General features: G+C 39.5%; 1 protein-coding gene across 1 annotated transcript; it reads right to left on the reverse strand.

The window, feature by feature from the left end:
- Positions 1-230: 230 nt before the first annotated feature.
- Positions 231-11430, reverse strand: tspan36 (tetraspanin 36). The gene is made up of 7 exons (XM_047380844.1): positions 11242-11430; positions 5926-6117; positions 5680-5754; positions 5457-5552; positions 3581-3724; positions 2555-2638; positions 231-1152 (listed from the first exon to the last, which is right to left on the reverse strand). Exons 1-7 carry the CDS (start codon positions 11299-11301, stop codon positions 1072-1074), a joined length of 732 nt encoding a protein of 243 aa, XP_047236800.1. The 5' UTR covers positions 11302-11430; the 3' UTR covers positions 231-1071.
- Between the last annotated feature and the right edge of the window lie 10359 nt (positions 11431-21789).

Genomic DNA, 21789 nt, shown 5'->3' on the forward strand with positions numbered 1-21789 from the left:
ATGTAACTGAATGCTCAAGCTCTAACCTGAGGAACAACTTTTCTGAACTCTTGCACTAACAGCCTTGTGATTGGCTGACTTGTGCTTCCCATGACGTCTGACTCCAGACTACCAAGGAAGTTCCAGACTGGAACTTGTAGTTTTATTTATCTTTGCGAACACTGACAGAGTTCATCTAAGATGAGTTCTCTGGGGGCCCCTTTATCAGCAGAGTCAGGAGGTTACAGATAAACACTGCAGGTCACGTTTAATAAGAAGCTCAGTGTGCATACTCATGTTCTAGTCAAACAATACATCTTTCTGAGGTACACTTAGGATTCAGTTGCAACATGTTACAATTTGTGAGAAAAATCTATAGCTATTTAACAGTGTGATCTGCAAGGCAACATAAAGATGAGAGACGACAAAAAAGAAAAGAAAAAAAATATTCACCATTTTAATTTAGAAATATATGAAACATAATAAGAGTCAAACCAGAAGTAGAAATGTTCTCAATACAGGTTAACTGACCAGAGAACAACATGTTTTACTTCAGTTTGCTTTAAGAACCCTAAATAAGGCAACAAACACTTTGGTTAACTATCACAACTTCAAAGATATAATGATGTCATTCACTACAGTGCATTCACAGAATAATGTCCATTGAAGGATTATCTACAGGATGCAGCAGAGTAAGAAGGTTTAAAGATAAACAAGTAGAAGAAGAGGCCTCAATGTCTAAGAGTTGGGTTTTTTTTTTTTTACGTCATATCTAATGGCAGGGTTTGCATCAGGCAAATAAAGCTTTCAGCAAACACAATCCAACCAAATTGATCAAACATTGAGATGATTTCATTTCTTGATTTGGTTGCATGTTGTCATGAAATCTGAATTGGAAGATGTATCCAGATTCAACAAAAAGATAAACCTAGATAGACAGAGTTACATTTATGTTCATTACAGTCTGAGGAGGCATACTGTCATATGATCCCCTTCAGAATATGGCAAGATTTGCCGGTGCCGTTATTTGTAGATTTGTAGAAGTCAGCAAACTCATTAGAGGAAAATGAAGTAGTAATTTCAGGAAGTATTTCAGGCGTACAGAGGCTGATAGCCGCTCCTTCGGCTGCTGCTTCTACAGGTTACAACACAGATGCTCAGCATCCCAAAGAACTGCAAGAACACAGAATAATAAATGAGCTTTAATGAACTTGATAAATGCAGTAGAATACAGATATTTACATACTCTAAAACATTTACTGAAATACAGTAAATCTGACGAAACAATTTATGTTTTAAGATGAATGTTATTTTCAGTTGCAATATGCCAAAATTATGAGCAAGATTATTTTGAAAGAGTTCACTTTGGAATTCCAAATTCAGAATTTTAATATATTTTCTTAGCATTTTCTAGAATTGCCTACTGAACTGTATGACTTGTGTAAAGTTTTAGGGGGTGTTCTAAAAATAGTTTACTGGAATTTTCACTAATTCCTCTCTGCAGAATTGGCATTACTGAGTCTGGTTTGTGTTTTACGTTGCTCGAACATACTTTTCAGTTCAATTGGTCTCAGAACAGAGGTTTGTGATGAAAACTACGAAACACCAACTTTGTTGCCCTTAAGCCACTTTGTAATGAATTTGGCCAACTATTGCTTTTTTCTCAGGATACCATCAAGGTAGGCGAGTATCAGTTCCTCCTGCCGCAAAACTTCTCGACAACATGAAAAACTCCCTTCTTCACTATTACGTCTGTCTTCTCAGCCTGCAAGTTTCCCCATTTCCCCTCTAATGCAACAATGGTCATTATGGTCAAATACTTCAGTTATAGTTTTATCTGCCCAAAGGATATGTCTCCAAAAATTAAGATCTGGGCACATTTACAAACTGTAATCTGGCTTTTTATGTTGTCTTTGGAAAATTGGCTTCCATTCTGTGTGGCCTTTTAGCCCAAGCCTCGTTTCACTGTGGATAAGGACTCTTAACACCAGCTTCAGCCATCATCTTTGCAAGCTCTTTTGTCCTGGGAGTGATATGTACATTTGCATCAAAACACATTCTTCTTTGAAACATAGAACCAGTGTTTGTTCTGAAGGGTACGGTTTTTGGACATGCACATAGTGTTTGTGTATTTGAAGAAAGTAAAAAAACATTGTCTAAAAAAAATATATATATATTGCTCATTATTCAAGCATTTAGCAAATGCATGTGATTTTGGTATCCCTATCTGACAACACTGAAGTTCAGAAAACAAAAAGTATAATTAGGAGAACATTTCATTCAGATCTTTAATGCTTGAGGTAATTGGAGTTTAGCTTTCTTAGAAATAAAATCTCTTTGAAAAGCATAATCTTATCAGTTGACTCAGTAACTGCTGAGATGACTGAGAATGCCACAATGGCCCCTTTTTGTTTTAAGAGTCGACGTTGACAGAGCTGGCATTGTACGTGAGGATTTTAAAACGTGTAATATTCAATTTGCACTGACAATCTGACATCTCAAACATTCATTAAAAAAGGTAATAAATCATAATAATTCATAACAAAGCCAATACCGCGGCTGAACAATAAGTTACCTTGATGATGGCAAATCCAAGCACAACCAGCATGGCATAAGTCAACACGTCCTGCAGGAATGTCTGCAGTTTTTTCTTACATCCCTAAAAAAAAAAATAGAGTTCGCATCAGAATCTACCTGAAAAATAAGTTGTAGATAGCGCTGAAAAGAGGAATTGGCAGGTGACCAAAATCGAACAAATATTTAATCGACGTTGACCGTCGACTGGCTGGTTGGAAACATTAAAATCAGATCTTTTTTGTGAGAAGACGAAACATATCTAAGTCCTAACAAGACGGGGTAACACCAACACTCTTTGTGTGTGGAGCTTTTGTGTATGAGTGAGGTGTTTCAAACTGAAGTCAGAGGAGATGTAAGAATTTATTTAACACAAAATGGTATTTTCTAACATATGTCAAGACATGTAGAGACACGTCTGTGGTTCATTCAGGTTCAGAGAACGCGATAGAGCAAAACATTCATCAGATAATAGGAAGGCTGAACATGTAGGACTTGGAACAGTTTGCAGCCTTTTCAAAATTGCTGAGTAAATGTAAGGATCTACGGTCTGTAGGGAATATACAGACTCTTCTGTTTTACTAATGCTAGCCCCACTAACCCTGCCAAACACATCCATAAGATGCTAAAGACAGTTGAGTCTGTAAAACATGGTGTGACTTCCCTAATGCTGAATTAGCTTCTAATATAAATAACTAATGGCCACTCATGGCAGGAAGGAATTTTTAATACTTTCTCAATATTCTCCTATATTATAAATTTCAAGAAAAGCCTGAATCAGAGGGTCAAAGGTTTACAAAACAAACAGATCAGAAATCAGCCACAAAACTGCTTGGTGCATATCTAGTGGCAGACATAATTAACGGACACATGAGAGTATATACCTAATAAAATATAAAATTCATAAGATAAGGTGTCATCTAATCTGCAATTTAAAAAATAAAAATATATAACAGAGAAAGGCAAGCACACAAGCTGTTGTAAATGCACACCATCTGATGTTTTGTACCGATTATGTCCAATTTACCTCTGGATAAAGCAGGGCTGGTAGCTGTGGGTGGCCTTCACAATTAGTTTGGTTTTTACAGCAGGTTGGAGGTATGGTGCTGTTGTTTTTGAACCAGGTGGTGTTGAACCAGCTTCTATAGTCGCTGACTCCGCAGCACTTCAGCTGCAACAACAGGAGAAAAGAACATTTACTTCATGTATCATGTAAACAAAAAATAAGAAGACAGAAAAAATATAAAAATAAAAAGAAAGCCCAAAGGTTTGCACACCTCTGCTGAAAAAAAAGGTCAAAGGTGAAACATTATTTCAAACATTTCATGCCTCATAACCATTTTGTTATTTCTTCAGTCTTTGAGTTATGCTGAAGATGCATTAGTAACTAAGTTTGTGGTAATGTAGAAACTGAAAAACTGCTCTTGTTTGTGATGTCTGAAAACTGTAGGATCCTTCACATCATGAAGGTAAAAAATAAGTCTTGCTCAGTGCAAAACTGCAACAAGTTTACTGCTGCATTCAGACAAAAATGATGCAGACAATAAACTGATAGCATGAAACATCTAAGTTTACCTTTAAAATACCAAAACCTTTTATATTGTAGGCCTGGAGAACTTCAGAATATGTTTGTTAAGGGTCAGGATTAAACATTTGGCAGCCATTAGCTAAACTGTAAGTGTGTGCATGAGGGTGGGTTGATCATGCTGTGGGCTTGTGGTGTAGCAAGACCCATGAGGAATGTCTGACAAATTCTAAATGGGGTTTAAATAAAACCCAGCAACATTTGAAAGTCCAGCATAATAGTTTTAATAAATAAACTAGATTTTGAGAGACAGTTGCTTCTACAACTAGAATAGAATCCGGATACTACAACTTTAATATTCTTGGTTATGGTAAATGGCTTGTACTTGTAAACCACTTTATCAACTCCCCAGAGACCCCAAATAGCTTTACATTACACATACACTCATTCACACACTGACAGTGATAAGCTACATGTAGCCACAGCTACCCTGGGGCAGACTGACAGAAGTGAGGCTGCCATACAATCTGTGCCACTGGGCCCTCTGACCACCACCAGCAGGCAAGGCAGGTGAATTGTCTTGCCCAAGGACACGACTGACAGAGCAGGGTTTCAAACCGGCAACTCGCCAGTTACAAGACAAACCCCTACCACTATCACCATGGTCGCCCCATATAAGAGACAAGCTTAAAACATTACTATAGTAGTCAAAGCATGGTCAAAAATGTAGAGGAGAAACTTCAACAGAAAACAATCTTCCAAAAATAGAAAGAAGACACTGCTCTATCATTAAAAAAAAACCAAATTAAATCTGTTTGATTGTTGGAACAAGCATTCAGAGCAACTATAACATACTAGCATGACACGGTTGATACAGAGTCTTTTTTCTTAAAGGATTGGAGTTAAAGTGATTTAAGTCCAAGCTCTAATTAAATGAGCCAAATTCAGATTAAAAAGTCATTTATTACTTTCTTAACAAACTACTGAGGTGAGTATGACCAGTGGAGCACAAATATTTTCATCTTCATAATCATGAAGCACTAGAGGTATTGTAGTTGCTTCCTTATGAGCAATGCCATGTTTATTTTTGACCAGTACATTCTCGCATCTGGCTTGCTTTTTATGACAGCAAGCAATGTTCTGCATTTCCTATACTAAAAAAAATCCAGATTGGTTATTCTGAGCATGCTCAGTAGAAAGGAGAGCACCGTAATTATTTATAAATACTAACATTGCTTCTCATGAGAATAAAGAGCAAACTGAAAGAACCAGGGGAGGAAATCCAATGGGAAAGAACATGAGCAGAGCAGAGGATGTTGATGGTTCTGAAAGTAGACCTGAGTGAAACAAGTCTATTTCTGCATAGAGGAACACTAACCTCACGCTGCAGGAGATCCACAGCTTGGCTCTCAGTATTGTGCCCATCATACTTTTCAAAGACTTCATTCATCGAGTGCTCCAGATCTTGATTTATCTGCATAGACACAAAAGGCAAAGTATACAATGTCAACTCAATAGGCACTGAAGTATGAAGGATTTTTAAAACAGAAAAATAGCCATATAAATCGAGACATTAGTGAGATTGCATCATTTCGACTCACTTTGCCTTGGTAGATGAAGGTAAACACCAAAGCAGTCACTTCAGCTGCAAAGATTACCATGATAATCAGAAAGAACTGCAAAAAGAGAAAACAGTAGGCAGAAATGAGAATTTCTAAATGGTAAATTACAGTGAAAAATGAATTGAGACCAACAGAGAAAAAAAATACATTTAAAAATCAAATTCCTTCCAGCTGAGTGAACAAATATAGAGAAATTCCACAAAGACGCAAGAATATAATGCTTACACAGCCGAGGCCAAATTTGGATTCTTTGAGCGTAGCGCAGCATCCCACCAGGCCGAAAATGAACATCAACACGCTGATGCCGATGACGATGGCTGCAGGGACCATAGTCTGTTTGTTCTGGATAAAACTTTCAAAGTTGCCATAGCTATTGATCATGTAAGCACCAACGTAGGCCAAAGCTGCCCCAGCGCCCTGCATGGGAGAGAAATAAAAACATCATCCGGTTCAGTTAAAGCGGTTGGTTTTGTGAAAGTAGGGCTGCACAATATATATAAAATCAAACAACAAAAAAAAAACATGCAATTGTGATGTTGCAGAATATTGCGATGACAATTTACAACATATTTCTCAATGTTCTTTTCTCCCACCATCACAATATCCCCACTACTCTCTGTGAGCTTTTGGATCTGGGTCACTAAAATCAACATAAACCTGCCGTTGATGCCTTGAGCATAAAAAGAAGGACTGCACAATTCATCGCAAATTTATCATTCGCAATATTATTCTGTGGAGAATAAATCGTGCAAAGAACTGCTTGTGTTGCATATACCAAGCTTTCAGACTGTCTATGCCAGTATTATATCGGTGATTTGTTGTTTAAGTTAGCAGAAAACGCCAAAATTTATAAAATAGCAAACAGAATAAAACTGTAATAAAAAAAAAGAAAAAAAAGACGAGGTTCATAGCAAACACAGCTGGGGTCTGTGTTTGCTATGAACCTGAATCCCAAAGACATTAACATGCTTTAGCTAAGCATGTATTGAACTGAATTTATTGAATGTATAACAAAAGGAAAAACTAAATTCCAAAAACAATTTCAGAAACGGAAAAAAAAAAAAACTATTCAAAAGCAGAACACAGTAAAGTGCAAACAACATTCACACATTTAAAGGAGCGGGTAGAAATAAAAACTCATTTTTAAACCACCCCTTTTCCAGCGACGTCATTTCAATCACTTCCTAGTCCTATAGAGATTAGCTTAATTATAACATTCTACGTCCATAAGAAATAGTTCCATCCAATATATCTATAAATAGTACAATGCTTTTCAAATTGGCTTGCTAGTATAAGCAAGAATCAGTCATTTCACTCATAATTACCTGTTTGTTAATATGCAGTGCTTATGATATTAACAATAATAACTAATCATATAAATGACTAATAAGGACAACAACAATAATAACAATAACAGCCGTTATAGCTGAATAATTATTTCTTATATTTATATGCTGTGATGACCATCTTCTTGAATAACGCTTTAAACTGGTTTATGTTTGGACCTTGCTTGATCTCCACATTTAAACCATAGCTTCCAAAGCTTCACCCCATGTACCAATATACAAAAGCTCTTTCTAGTAGATCTGACTTTAAAGGTTTTAAACTCACATTTGCCCCTTAAAAAGCTTTCTAATGTTTTCTGTTAAGAATTTATTTTGGGCTATTCATCGCAAGCCACATCATTGTTGCAGAATACATCAACATTATAACATATTGCATGTTTTCCCAATGAAGTGCAGCTCTTGCATGAAAGCATGTCACCATAACCATAATAGCCATTAAATATGGCATCCGAGCAGTCTTTCAAAATTGGTATTATTAAACACTGTTCAATATTTTGTGCAGCTCAAGTGAGATGTCTTTATAAATAAATTTAGTCGGGATCTGTAATACTGCATTGCATTTCTACCATTTATCAATGAAAAAGTGAGACTTCTACTAGAATATCCTTGAATACTTTAATGTAAAGCCAACTTTCTCAAAAACCCTAGTATGCTATGACTGGTTGAAACTGGTGAAACCTCTTTTGGTAGGCTCCTTTTCCCACTGCAGGTTCAGAAACCGGCTAGAAGTAAAAGCAACCAGTGAAAGAGCAGGACTAGAAATATGTGGAGCAAAGGAACAAAAGTGAAGTACTTTGCAATTAGGATTACATACTTGTTTACTACTAACACCATCCAATAAACCATATATTTCAGACAGAAGCTGCATTTGAAATGGCCATCAGGAGTATGATGCAGTCCCTCGCCTCAAGGCATGCCAGATACACTATTATACAGATATTATTGTGCAGAAGTACAGGATACTGATGTACAGTAGACCAGGGACAGAGCAGAAAATGCTTGGCAGTTAAGAAAACAGAGTAAATCTGTGGATGAGAAAAACTCCCTATAACGTGGAATCTGGACTTTGTTACTTTATAGGCCGCATGTAAACACAGTTATAGAGAAAGAGAAAGAAAGTTCAGACATTGAAAAGAGATAATGACCTATTTTTGAAATGATACCCAAGAGATGTAAGTTACTCTTTTTTTTTTTTTTTGTCTGAGGTAGAGCTCCCATTAAAAAAAAGAATAGCCTCCATCCATGTGTTAAAGATTTAAGCCTTATCTGCCGGCTTTATTTGTCCTGTTGAAATTCATTTCTGCTTCAGAAACATATTAGAGGTCAAAAAAGGTATCTGCTCTGTCAACATGACTAAGCAAAATAATAAAGATATAACCGACAGATACATTTGATTGTAAAGAAAGAACAAGGCAGTAAAGTATACTTCAAAAATATTTCCTCTTGTGTCATATGATGTGAAATAATGTGATCCACACAGGGTTAGAAGGTAGACTGAAGTCACAACCTTATCATTGTTCAGCACTGAAATCACCAATCATAAGACTTCATGCATGAGTCGGTTCTGTGCATACACAGAACAGTTATAAGAACAATTTCATATTTCATTATCGCAAGGCAGCTCTGTTTATGCAATGTTCTGTTTCAATGCAAGTCTAACATGAAGTAAGGAAAAGGGGGACAGCTGTTGAAGACAGTGACGCATTAATCTAATTATTGACACACCCGTTTTTCCTTTGCCCTTTGAACTGACACACTGTACTGGTGTTGATTTGATCCTCAGTCACTGATACAAGAAGCGTGATAAGATGTAGGAGAAAGTAACAAAACAAACTGAAGGGTGGTGCTTCATAGATAACTCTGATCAGATGGAGAGCAACCATGATTGGTCAGACCAATTTCCATTTGCATGTGAAAAAAGTAAAGTGACCAGATTATGCAGATATCCTTTAGCGGTCATAAAAAAAATGAAATCAAAACTTCCTATGATTAGATCCATTTTCTGTATTACTTCCCCTTTAGCAACGCACATTAATCATTTGGTTTTGTAAAGATATGTACGAATGTGTGTTATCTGTGGCCTAACAATCATTTACAGTTAGTTAGACCCCATGACTCACTTCTTTAATCACTCCCTAGTCATGGGATCACTGTGGGGTTGTTCTCCTGCACCTCCTCCTCTGCTGTTCACCCCCTAATCTCTCCAGAAAATCTGATCTTGTGCCTAATAGGCAGCAAAGAGAGGCTTACAAAACGTACAGCGTTCACACGCCGCGTCGCCTTTCTGGAATTTGAGAAAGACTCAAACGGTTATGTTTCATCATGTGGTGACCTGCAGAGCCTGTTAGATCCGCGCTCACTGCACAACACTCTACACAAAGGTTTTGCAAATTAGAAGAGAAACTTTTCAGTTTATGGCATTAATTCATGAAGACATTTTTGCTGAAATTGTCAATAACATTTTAATCCACTCTTGCGGCTTTCCAAGGCATGATTTAATAATGAAGCCAATGAATCAAATCTTGATTTTGTGTAAATTGTTGATTTTTGTTAAAGTAAGTATGAAACCACACGAGGGCTGAATTTTAGACTTGTTTGCTCCACATGAGGTGATGGCAGCAGCTGATTTGCAACACATTGATGCCTACCTAACGGCTCCGTGTCAAAGAGGCATCGAACAGAGCTTTGTGGTTGATTTCCGAGCCGGTGAATAAGGAGCTTAGCAACTTAAGTTGGTAGTATGGTTAGCATGGCTAGAATTACTGAAACAGTAATACACAACATTTTTCGGTGTATTCCCCTTAGATATTCAAATTCCTGCATATTCCATAACACACAGATGTTAAAAGCTCAAAAGAATAAAAAAAGAAGGATGCTGAAAGTCTTGGTCTTTCTCACTCTTCAAAAGCCTTAATTAACCAAAGATGTCTCAACATGCCATAGAAAGACAGCTTTCTTTTAATTAGCTTCTTCTCTCTGCTTCCTCTGACATCATTTTTGAACACCTCACTGATACTGAAAGTACCTAACTTTGAGTCTTCTTCCCTCAGTGACAGTGCCCACACAGAAGAGGGTCGTTGTCAACGCAATGATGTGAGGCGTTGCCGTTTGTGGACAAGAGAAACACAACCTAATATCAATTGTGTTATGACTAGCCTCCCTCCGACCACAGCCTGAATCAGGTTTAAGCTTGTTAAATGTGATTTAGGTCCCTTTTCTTCTTTCTGTAATACTTTAATGACAGTATTACATCGCCACTGATGGACCTGGCGTAGTTACTACAGTAGTTATGATTTTTTTTTTTGTAGTTTTTGTTGAAACTGTTTGTTGAAATAATTTTGCCTTTATAGGGAACATTTTAGAAGAACAAATACAGAAGGCCTTAAAACCTCAAAGTTGGTGTGTACCTTTCTCTGAATCTATAGTAATTTGCCTTTATAAAAGAAACTTGCGCGGGTAGGGAACCAAAACTTTCTCTAGGCCAGCAGCCCACGTCCCTCTAAATACAGCATTGAATATATGGAATTGCCATCTCAAAAGAAAAAGTAGACTGAGACAAACTACTAGAAAATAAGGGAATAACAACCTGGAGGTGGATATTTAAAAGAAGCCGAGTTTTCTGACCCACAGACAGGCCACTCAGACAGTAATGCAATTACACAGACCTCAGCCGCAAACAGTCCCAAAAATCTATTTAGTCTCTTGACAATTAGTTTGCTCCAAAAAAACACAGTGACCTGGTCAGTGTAAACCAAACATACACAAATCCAATGCTTATTTTTAAACAGAGGAAGAAGTGGCCTGAGTTTAAAGTTGAGGAAGTTTGTCACAGGGAATTTACTGGAACAGTTACAGGGGAGCTGCTTCATATGTTCCTCTAAATCTCCACCGGCCTATGTGAGCTATGAGAAGTGCAACATAGAAATGAGGAAGTACCTTAAAGTGTCAATCAAAGAGCTGTGGCGGCCTCCTTTGATGTCTATCGACGCACAACTAAGATTTTCGTAAAACGCGTAGACGAATAGTCACTTGATCTTACAATAATAATAATTATTATTATCATCATCATACGTGGTCATCAGTCATCATGTCAGTTTTGTAAAATTAATAGACTCGGTAAATGTTCGCTTCTGGTTTCCACCCGAATAATCCGTCTTTAAATCTCGGCAGGTGGATATTTACCCCACAAACTCACCCAGAAAACCAAGCTGAGGAAGAGCAGGATGGTCTTAGACGTGCAGATGCCGCAGTCCATGTTGCCAGACGAAGCTGAGGAGACTGAAAGAGAACAGTTCGGTAGATTCTTTCTTTTTTATTTAATCCCGCAGTGAGAGGCCCAGCTCCAGCTGCTGCTACCTTAGTCACAAGTTTACTGCTCACTCTGCGCTGACTGTGATCACATGGTCACATGACGAGGACGGGGCAAGGATCACTGAAGCAAAGGAGCATGGTTTCACACCCAGAGCTTTACGGTGCAGGAGAAACATTTTGTTATTGAATTAACTTTATTGTGTGAATGCTGTAGGCATTCACACTATTGAGATCCTGTTTCTCTTTATTGTGTGAATGCTGTAGGCATTCACACTATTGAGATCCTGTTTCTCTTTATTCTTTATTATTATTGTGTGAATGCTGTAGGCATTCACACTCTTGTGATCCTGTTTCTCTTTATTCTTTATTATTATTGTGTGAATGCTGTAGGCATTCACACTCTTGTGATCCTGTTTCTCTTTATTCTTTATTATTATTATTATTATTATTATTATTCTGGTTGCTTCCGTACACTTTTTGATTCGCTACTACTTCTGCATACTTTGTGCTATTTCTGCCGTTCAACTTTTACAATATTCTGCTCATTCTGCTCTTTCCGGCTATGTCTTTTGGTATTTATATCTTTTATACTTTTTAAAATATTCAGCTTTTTATGAATTTTTTGCTCCCATAGGAATGAATGGAAAATGGCAAAAATTCTGCTAAAACTTCACTGTTTTTGCCATTTAACTACTTCCGCATACTTTCAGCTAGAAACACCATTCAACTTTTAAAATGCTTTCACAACCTTCTGCTATTACTGTTTAATTCAACTTTGTGATATCTTTTACAGTTTTTCTACAATTTGGTTTCAAACTTTTTAAACATTTTTTCAGATTTTCAGTTTTATAATGTAATCCTATGACGGAATGTTCGTGTCGCTAGAGTGTATGCTCTAGGTTTTTTAATAACTTGAAAAAGAACGAACAAACTCTCTTCACTCGCTCAATTTTCAATCTACCTATACAAATTATACATCAAAACGTAGGAATCTCTTTCGCGATTAAGAAAATGTCACCCTCATTGATGTGGGACACATAGTTTTCCGGCAACACGCCCCGAAGCAACACAAAGTCAACACACCCTCTATAGGAAATCTATAGGGATTTCAGAAAAAATCAGAGCAAAAATCCTTAAAGTCACATGTTTTCGAATCGCCGCCTCTCGTAAACCGTTCGAGGTAGAGATATGAGCCTTGTGCAGATTTATCTTCAGACCTTGCTGGCACTCACAGTGAAGGAATTTGTTTGATAACGTTTATCGTTTTGTCATAAAAAAGGTTTGTTTAGGAGTACCAAATCTGTCCTTCCCAAAATCGCTTAAAATTGAAAAATTTCAAAATTATCCACTTTTCTACACTATCATATCTCCTACACGGATTTATGTAGACACACAAAAATCTCCAGGATTGTTCACCGATCCCTGCTGATACCTACGGTCCAAAAATTATTTGGATACCATTTATCGTTTTCGCGTGAAGTAGGTTTGTTTGAGAGTGAAAAACTTCCTTCACTCGGGTTAAAAATGGTCAAAATGATCCACTTTTTCAAAGGGTCACAACTCTCAGACAGATTTTTGTAGAAACTTAAGAAGCTCCATGATTGTTCAGCAAGGCCTGCTGATTCATACGGTGCATGAATCAAATCGATAGCCCTTATAGTTTCCGAGTTATTAGACGTTGTTCGAGAGCATGTTCAGGCATTTTTCTGTTTTTCTCAATTTTTCCCTTTTTTTCACCTGGTGTTGTGCCTTTAATATTATATTTTCAGCAAAAACGTGTTAATATTCTCGTTCCCCTATCCGTTCTGAGAAAAACGGTCCAAGAATGACGTCGGTAGCCCTTACGGTTTCCGAGTTATGGGCGGTAGTTCGGGAGCATGCGCCTCCATGTTATAATGCCTAGACCAGGGGAGACAGAGAGTGAGGTGCTGCTTGAGTGAGAAACAGCAGGTGTCAAGTTACACTGACGCTCTTTGCTGATTGGCTGATTCATTCCTCACTGTTCTATTTATAGCTCTGTGTATCTCCTACTGTCTATGTCTGTATATGATTCTGTCTTTGTTTCTGCCTCCATTCACTCCGTGTCTGATACTCGGACACACACACATACGCTCACACACACCCACACACACATTCATGGATTACCATCTTTGTAAGGACTTTTCATTGACTTCCATTCATTTTCATTCGTTTCTATGGCCTAAACCTGACCCGACCCCCTAACCCTTTGATCATCTTAATAGGAGGCAACTACTGGCGGCCATTTTGTGTTGAGTACTTAAACAGCATGTACTGCTGTTCTAACAGCTGGACAACAGTGATTAAATTTAAAAGGCAATTTCATAGACTTTGGCATATAGGCTGTTAGCGCATCAGAACCTGGAACAAATCTCCATCAGAACCAGACCCAAACTCCATCAGAACCTTATCCAAAATCCATCAGAATCAGATGGAAACTCTATCAGAACAGGGTACAAATCTTCATCAGAACCATGTACAAACCTCCATCTGAAATAGGTCCAAATTCTATAAGAGCCAAGGAGAAACATTCATCAGAACCAGGTCCAAACTCCAGCAGAACCAGGAACAGATCTCCATCAGAACCATACCCAAACTCCATCAGAACCAGGAGGAATTCTGTATCAGGACCAGTTAGTCACCCACTATCAGAACCAAGTCCAAACTCAATCAGAACCAGGAGGAACCTTTTATCAGAACCAGGTCCAAACTCCTTCAGAACCTGGCAAAAAGCTCCATCACTACAAGGAAAGAAAAACTCCATCAGAACCAGATCCAATCTCCATCAGAACCAGTTAGGAACCTTCCATCAGAACCGGACACAAACTCCATCAGAACCAGATCCAATCTCCATCAGAACCAGTTAGGAACCCTCCATCAGAACCGGACACAAACTCCATCAGAACCAGTTAGGAACCCTCCATCAGAACCAGACCCAAACTCCATCAGCATCAGGAGGAATTCTGTATCATGACCAGTTGGTCACCCACTATCAAAACCAAGTCCAAACTCAATCAGAACCAGGAGGAACCTTCTATCAGAACCAGGTCCAAACCCTTCAGAACCTGGCAAAAAGCTCCATCAGTACAAGGAAAGAAAAACTCCATCAGAACCAGATCCAATCTCCATCAGAACCAGTTAGGAACCCTCCATCAGAACCGGACACAAACTCCATCAGAACCAGTTAGGAACCCTCCATTAGAACCCGATCCAAACTCCATCAAAACCAGGAGCAATTCTCCATCAGGACCAGTTAGTCACCCACTATCAGAACCAGGTCCAAACTCATTCAGAACCAGGAGGAATCTTCTATCAGAACCAGATCCAAACTCTTTCAGAACCTGGCAAAAAGCTCCATCAGTACAAGGAAAGAAAAACTCAATCAGAACCAGGTACAAACATGTATCACAACCAGGAAGAAACCTCTATAAGAACCAGGTCAAAACACCATCAGAAACTGGCAAAAAGCTACATCAGAACCAGAAATTTTTTTTTTAAGAACTTTCTAAACATTTTCATCAGAATCAGGAAAAAACCTCCATCAGAACCAGGTACAAACGTCTATCAGATCCAGGTCCATACTCTATCAGAACCAGGAAGAAACAGCCATCAGAACCAGGTACAGATTTCCATCAGAACCAGATACAGATCTCCATCAGAGCCAGATCCAAACTCTATCAGAACCAGGAAGAAACGTCTATAAGAACCAAGTCAAAACTCCATCAGAACCTGGCAAAAAGCTCCATCCGAACAGGAAAAAATGTTTTTAGGAACCTTCTACAAATTTTCATCAGAATCAGGTATAAACCTCTATCAGATCAAGGTCCCAACTCTATCAGAACCAGGCAGAAACCTTAATCAAAATCAGGTCCCAACTCCACTAGTACTTGGCAAAAATCTCCATAAGAACCTTGAACAAATATACAATAGACTTATGATGATAAGACCATCTTCATAGGTCCCAGTGGAGCATCAAAACAGCGACCATTTGATGCCAGCTTCTTAAACAGGTTCTACTGCTGTTCCAACACCTGAACAAGAGTGAATAATTTTAAAGGGCAATTTCATAGACTTTTGAATATAGGCTGTAGTTAGCATTGCCATTTTAGCTAATTTTAGCTTATACATTGTTTTTGAATAGTAGATGGGGTAAATTAATATCAGCCTTCATGCTAGTGATAGCCAATATGCTAATGTTAGCAATTTAGCTTCTCTTTCTCATCTCTTCTCTCTTAGCTGAAGAACACATTTGCCTTTTTAGGCAATTTCCTGTTTGTTTTTGTGTTTCTTGTTGTTAGTGCATTTTTTCTGAAATTTATCCTATTTTGTATATATTTTAACACTGACTTCAACTTCTTAGGCTATATTTTTGCTTCAGTCTATGCTTTTTCAGCTCATTTATGGGCAGCTCTTTCCTGCTTTTTAAAGTTTTTGTCAGTCCTTGCATTTCAACAACTCTTTCAACAAGTAGTTTTGAGGTAACTTTAAATTGTTAAGCTGTTTTATAGGTAATAGTCTTCCTGCTTAAACAGATCAGATGAGTTTTTCTTTGCTGTTTCTGCTATTTCTACTAATTTATCAGATTTCAGCAGATTTTCTGCAGTCAATTTCAGCTTTTTTCTGCCAGCTTTCAGCTAAAAAATTCAGCTTACAGCATTCACACTGCATTTTCGTAGGAAATGCAAATTTTTCTAGTTCTTATTCTGGTTGCTTCCGTCCACTTTTTGATTCGCTACTACTTCTGCATACTTTGTGCTATTTCTGCCGTTCAACTTTTACAATATTCTGCTCATTCTGCTCTTTCCGGCTATGTCTTTTGGTATTTATATCTTTTATACTTTTTTAAATATTCAGCTTTTTATGAATTTTTTGCTCCCATAGGAATGAATGGAAAATGGCAAAAATTCTGCTAAAACTTCACTGTTTTTGCCATTTAACTACTTCCGCATACTTTCAGCTAGAAACACCATTCAACTTTTAAAATGCTTTCACAACCTTCTGCTATTACTGTTTAATTCAACTTTGTGATATCTTTTACAGTTTTTCTACAATTTGGTTTCAAACTTTTTAAACATTTTTTCAGATTTTCAGTTTTATAATGTAATCCTATGACGGAATGTTCGTGTCGCTAGAGTGTATGCTCTAGGTTTTTTAATAACTTGAAAAAGAACGAACAAACTCTCTTCACTCGCTCAATTTTCAATCTACCTATACAAATTATACATCAAAACGTAGGAATCTCTTTCGCGATTAAGAAAATGTCACCCTCATTGATGTGGGACACATAGTTTTCCGGCAACACGCCCCGAAGCAACACAAAGTCAACACACCCTCTATAGGAAATCTATAGGGATTTCAGAAAAAATCAGAGCAAAAATCCTTAAAGTCACATGTTTTCGAATCGCCGCCTCTCGTAAACCGTTCGAGTTAGAGATATGACCCTTGTGCAGATTTATCTTCAGACCTTGCTGGCACTCACAGTGAAGGAATTTTTTTGATAAGTTTTATCGTTTTGTCATAAAAAAGGTTTGTTTAGGAGTACCAAATCTATCCTTCCCAAAATCGCTTAAAATTGAAACATTTCAAAATTATCCATATTTCTACACTGTCATATCTCCTACATGGATTCATGTAGACACATGAAAATCTCCAGGATTGTTCACCGATCCCTGCTGATACCTACGGTCCAAAAATTATTTGGATACCTTTTATCGTTTCCTCGTGACGTAATTTTGTTTGAGAGAGAAAAATGCACCTTCACCCAGTTTACAAATTGTCAAAATTATACACTTTTTCACAGGGTGACATCTCCCAGACAGATTTTTGTAGAAACTTGAGAAGCTCCATGATTGTTCAGCAAGGCCTGCTGATTCATACGGTGTATGAATCAAATCGATAGCCCTTATAGTTTCCGAGTTATTAGACGTTGTTTGAGATCATGTTCAGGCATTGTTCTGTTTTTCTCCATTTTCCCCTTTCTTTTCACCTAGTGTTTTGCCTTTAATATTATATTTTCAGCAAAAACGTGTTAATATTCTCGATCTCCTGTCCGTTCTGATAAAAACGGTCCAAGAATGACATCGATCGCCCCTACGGTTTCAGAGTTATGGCCAGTTGTTCGGGAGCATGCGCCTCCATGTTATAATGCCTAGACCAGGGGAGACAGAGAGTGAGGTGCTGCGTGAGTGAGAAACAGCAGGTGTCAAGTTACACTGACGCTCTTTGCTGATTGGCTGATTCATTCCTCACTGTTCTATTTATAGCTCTGTGTATCTCCTACTGTCTATGTCTGTATATGATTCTGTCTTTGTTTCTGCCTCCATTCACTCCGTGTCTTATACTCGGACACACACACACACGCTCACACACACCCACACACACATTCATGGATTACCATCTTTGTGAAGACTTTTCATTGACTTCCATTCATTTTCATTCGTTTCTATGGCCTAAACCTGACCCGACCCCCTAACCCTTTGATCATCTTCATAGGAGGCAACTACTGGCGGCCATTTTGTGTTGAGTACTTAAACAGCATGTACTGCTGTTCTAACAGCTGGACAACAGTGATTAAATTTAAAAGGCAATTTCATAGACTTTGGCATATAGGCTGTTACCGCATCAGAACCTGGAACAAATCTCCATCAGAACCAGACCCAAACTCCATCAGAACCTTATCCAAAATCCATCAGAATCAGATGGAAACTCTATCAGAACAGGGTACAAATCTTCATCAGAACCATGCACAAACTTCCATCTGAAATAGGTCCAGATTCTATAAGAGCCAAGGAGAAACATTCATCAGAACCAGGTCCAAACTCCAGCAGAACCAAGAACAAATCTCCATCAGAACCGGACACAAACTCCATCAGAGCTAGTTAGGAACCCTCCATCAGAACCATACCCAAACTCCATCAGAACCAGGAGGAATTCTGTATCAGGACCAGTTAGTCACCCACTATCAGAACCAAGTCCAAACTCAATCAGAACCAGGAGGAACCTTCTATCAGAACCAGGTCCAAACCCCTTCAGAACCTGGCAAAAAGCTCCATCAGTACAAGGAAAGAAAAACTCCATCAGAACCAGATCCAATCTCCATCAGAACCAGTTAGGAACCCTCCATCAGAACCGGACACAAACTCCATCAGAACCAGTTAGGAACCCTCCATTAGAACCAGATCCAAACTCCATCAGAACCAGGAGGAATTCTGTATCAGGACCAGTTAGTCACCCACTATCAGAACCAGGTCCAAACTCAATCAGAACCAGGAGGAACCTTATATCAGAACCAGGTCCCAACTCCACCAGAACCTGGCAAAAAACTCCATAAGAACCTTGAACAATTCTATACCTGAACCATGTACAAGCATCCATCAGAACAAGACCCAAACTCCATCAGAACCAGGAACAAATCTCCATCAAAACCAGACCCAAACTCCATCAGAACCAGGAGGAATTCTCCATCAGGACCAGTTAGGCACCCATTATCAGAACCAGGTCCAAACTCAATCAGAACCAGAAAGAATATGCTAACGTTAGGATTGTAGCTTCTCTTTCTCCTCTCTTAGCTAAAGAACACTTTTGCGTTTTTTAGGCAATTTCCTGTTTGTTTTTGTGTTTCTTCAGCGTATTTGTTGTTATTTCCTTTTTTCTGAAATTTCTCCTATTTTCTTATGTGTTTTAGCACTGACTTGAACTTCTTAGTCTATATTTTTGCTTCAGTCTATGCTTTTTCAGCTCATCTATGGCAGCTCTTTCCTGCTTTTTTAAAGTTTATGTCAGTCCTTGCATTTCAACAACTCTTTCAACAAGTAGTTTTGAGGTAACTTTAAATTGTTAAGCTGTTTTATAGGTAATAGTCTTCCTGCTTAAACAGATCAGATGAGTTTTTCTTTGCTGTTTCTGCTATTTCTACTAATTTATCAGATTTCAGCAGATTTTCTGCAGTCAATTTCAGCTTTTTTCTGCCAGCTTTCAGCTAAAAAATTCAGCTTACAGCATTCACACTGCATTTTCGTAGGAAATGCAAATTTTTCTAGTTTATCTTGTTTTCAAAACAAAGAAATACCACAGAAATACCCCGGTGAAGGTTGTTTCATGAGTTCAGAAAGGAGGATATTACTTCCCACTAGGAAGAATGGTCTGTGTCAATGATAATTCTGAGAAGTAGATTGCTGTGTCGTGACATCATAAGACTGAAAAAAATGAATACCCACGAATGAGGAGTTAACAGTCTTTTATCTGGTTTTAACTGCACAATCACTAACCATTGTTAGAGTAATTAGTAGTAGAGCTACACAATGTGGAGGGTTCTTACAAAATTTTTTATTTCAAGTTTCCATACTTTTCCAGGCTCAGTGTTTTAGATTTGTTTTCCAGTTTTTATAACATTCTGGACATCTGAAAAGTAGCCTTATCTGTAGATTCTGCAAATCAAAAAACAACACACTCCTAATTCTGACTTTTCAGCATGTGATAAGCTTCTGGGCTAATTTATAGGGTAACTGCCTCTATTTTCAAATGTGTAACCCTTGTACATCTCAAATAACAAATGGAGTACCAAGTTGCATGGTTTGGGAGTTAACACTTTTCTCTTGCAGCAAGAAGGTCATGGGTTCAAATCCTGGTCTGGTCTTTCCTGGTCAGATAGGTTCTGACCAGATAGATAGATAGATTCTAAACTATTCTCTTTCATCAGCACAGCTCACTAATCTCTATGAGCTTTATGATCTTGAACTATATGAGATGTGAGCAGAAGAAGCAGTCTAAGTCTATCCAACTGGTTAAATATAGGAGGTCAATGATCGGCCGCATGTTTTGGACACTCGGGTGAAGAGAGGGGCCCAAGCGCATAGTGAGGGTCTGCTGGCAACGTCTGGCGGACCCCTTTTTCAAGGATGTATTCAACTCTCACCTCTGGGAGAGCTTTGACCAGATTCCGAGGGATGTTGGAGACATAGAGTCCGAGTGGACCATGTTCTCTGCATCTATTTTTGATGCTGCCGCCCGTAGCTGTGGCCGTAAGGTCTGCGGTGCCTGTCGCGGAGGCAATTCCCAAACCCGGTGGTGGATTTCGGCAGTAAGGGAGTCCTATCGGCTGTGGTTGGCTTGTGGGACTCCTGAGGCGGCTGACGGTTACCGTGGGGCCTAGTGTGCCGCGGCCCGGGCGGTGGCAGAGGCAAAAACTCGGACCTGGAAGGAGTTCGGTGAGGCCATGGAGAAGGACTACCGGTTGGCCTCGAAGCGATTCTGCCAAACAGTCCGGCGCCTCAGGAGGGGGAAGCAGTACCTCGCCAACACTGTTTACAGTGGGGGTGGGGAGCTGCTGACCTCGACTGGGGACTTTATCAGGCGGTGGAAGGAGTACTTCGAGGATCTCCCCAATCCTGCCATCACGCATTCCCTGGTGGAAACAGAGGCTGGGGACTCGGGGTTGGACTCTTTCATCACCCAGGTTGAAGTCACCGAGGTGGTTAAAAAGCTCCGCGGTGGCAGGGCTTCGGGGTTGGATGAGATCCGCCCTAAGTACCTCAAGTCTTTGGATGTTGTGGGGCTGTCATGGTTGACACGCCTCTTCAACATTGCGTGGCGGACGGGGACAGTGCCTCTGGATTGGCAGACTGGGGTGGTGGTCCCCCTACATAAGAAGGGTGACCGAAGGGGGTGTTCCAACTACAGGGGGATCACACTCCTCAGCCTCCCTGGTAAGGCCTACGCCAGGGTATTGGAGAGGAGAGTCCGGCCGATAGTCAAACCCTGGCTTCAGGAGGAGCAGTGTGGTTTTCGTCCTGGCCGTGGAACACTGGACCAGCTCTATACCCTCTACAGGGTACTCGAGGGTTCATGGGAGTTTGCCCAACCGGTCCACATGTGTTTTGTTGACCTGGAGAAAGCATTCGACTGTGTCCCTCGTGATGCCTTGTGGGGGGTGCTCCAGGAGTATGGAATCGGGGGCCCTTTACTAGGGGCCATCCGGTCTCTGTACGAGCATTCCCGGTGCATGCTGGACTCCGGCAGGGCTTCCCTTTGTCACTGGTCCTGTTCATAACTTTTATGGACAGGATTTATAGGCACAGCCAGGGGCCAGAGGGGGTCTGGTTTGGGGACCAGAGGATTTTGTCTCTTCTTTTTGAAGATGACGTGGTCCTGCTGGCCCCCTCTAGCCAAGACCTACAGTGCACACTGGGCCGGTTCGCAGTTGAGTGTGAAGCGGCAGGGATGAAAATCAGCTCCTCCGAGGCCATGGTTCTCGACAGGAAAAAGGGTGGCTTGTCCTCTTCAGGTTGGAGGGGAGTTCCTGCCGCTGGAGGGACTATGTCACTCGGCTGGCCTGGGAACGCCTTGGGCTCCCCCCGGAGGAGCTGGATGAGGTGTCTGGGGAGAGGGGCGTCTGGGTGTCTCTGCTGAGTCTGCT

This window comes from Girardinichthys multiradiatus, chromosome 12 (assembly GCF_021462225.1).
Source record: "Girardinichthys multiradiatus isolate DD_20200921_A chromosome 12, DD_fGirMul_XY1, whole genome shotgun sequence".
In the NCBI taxonomy this organism is placed as follows: Eukaryota; Metazoa; Chordata; class Actinopteri; order Cyprinodontiformes; family Goodeidae; genus Girardinichthys; species Girardinichthys multiradiatus.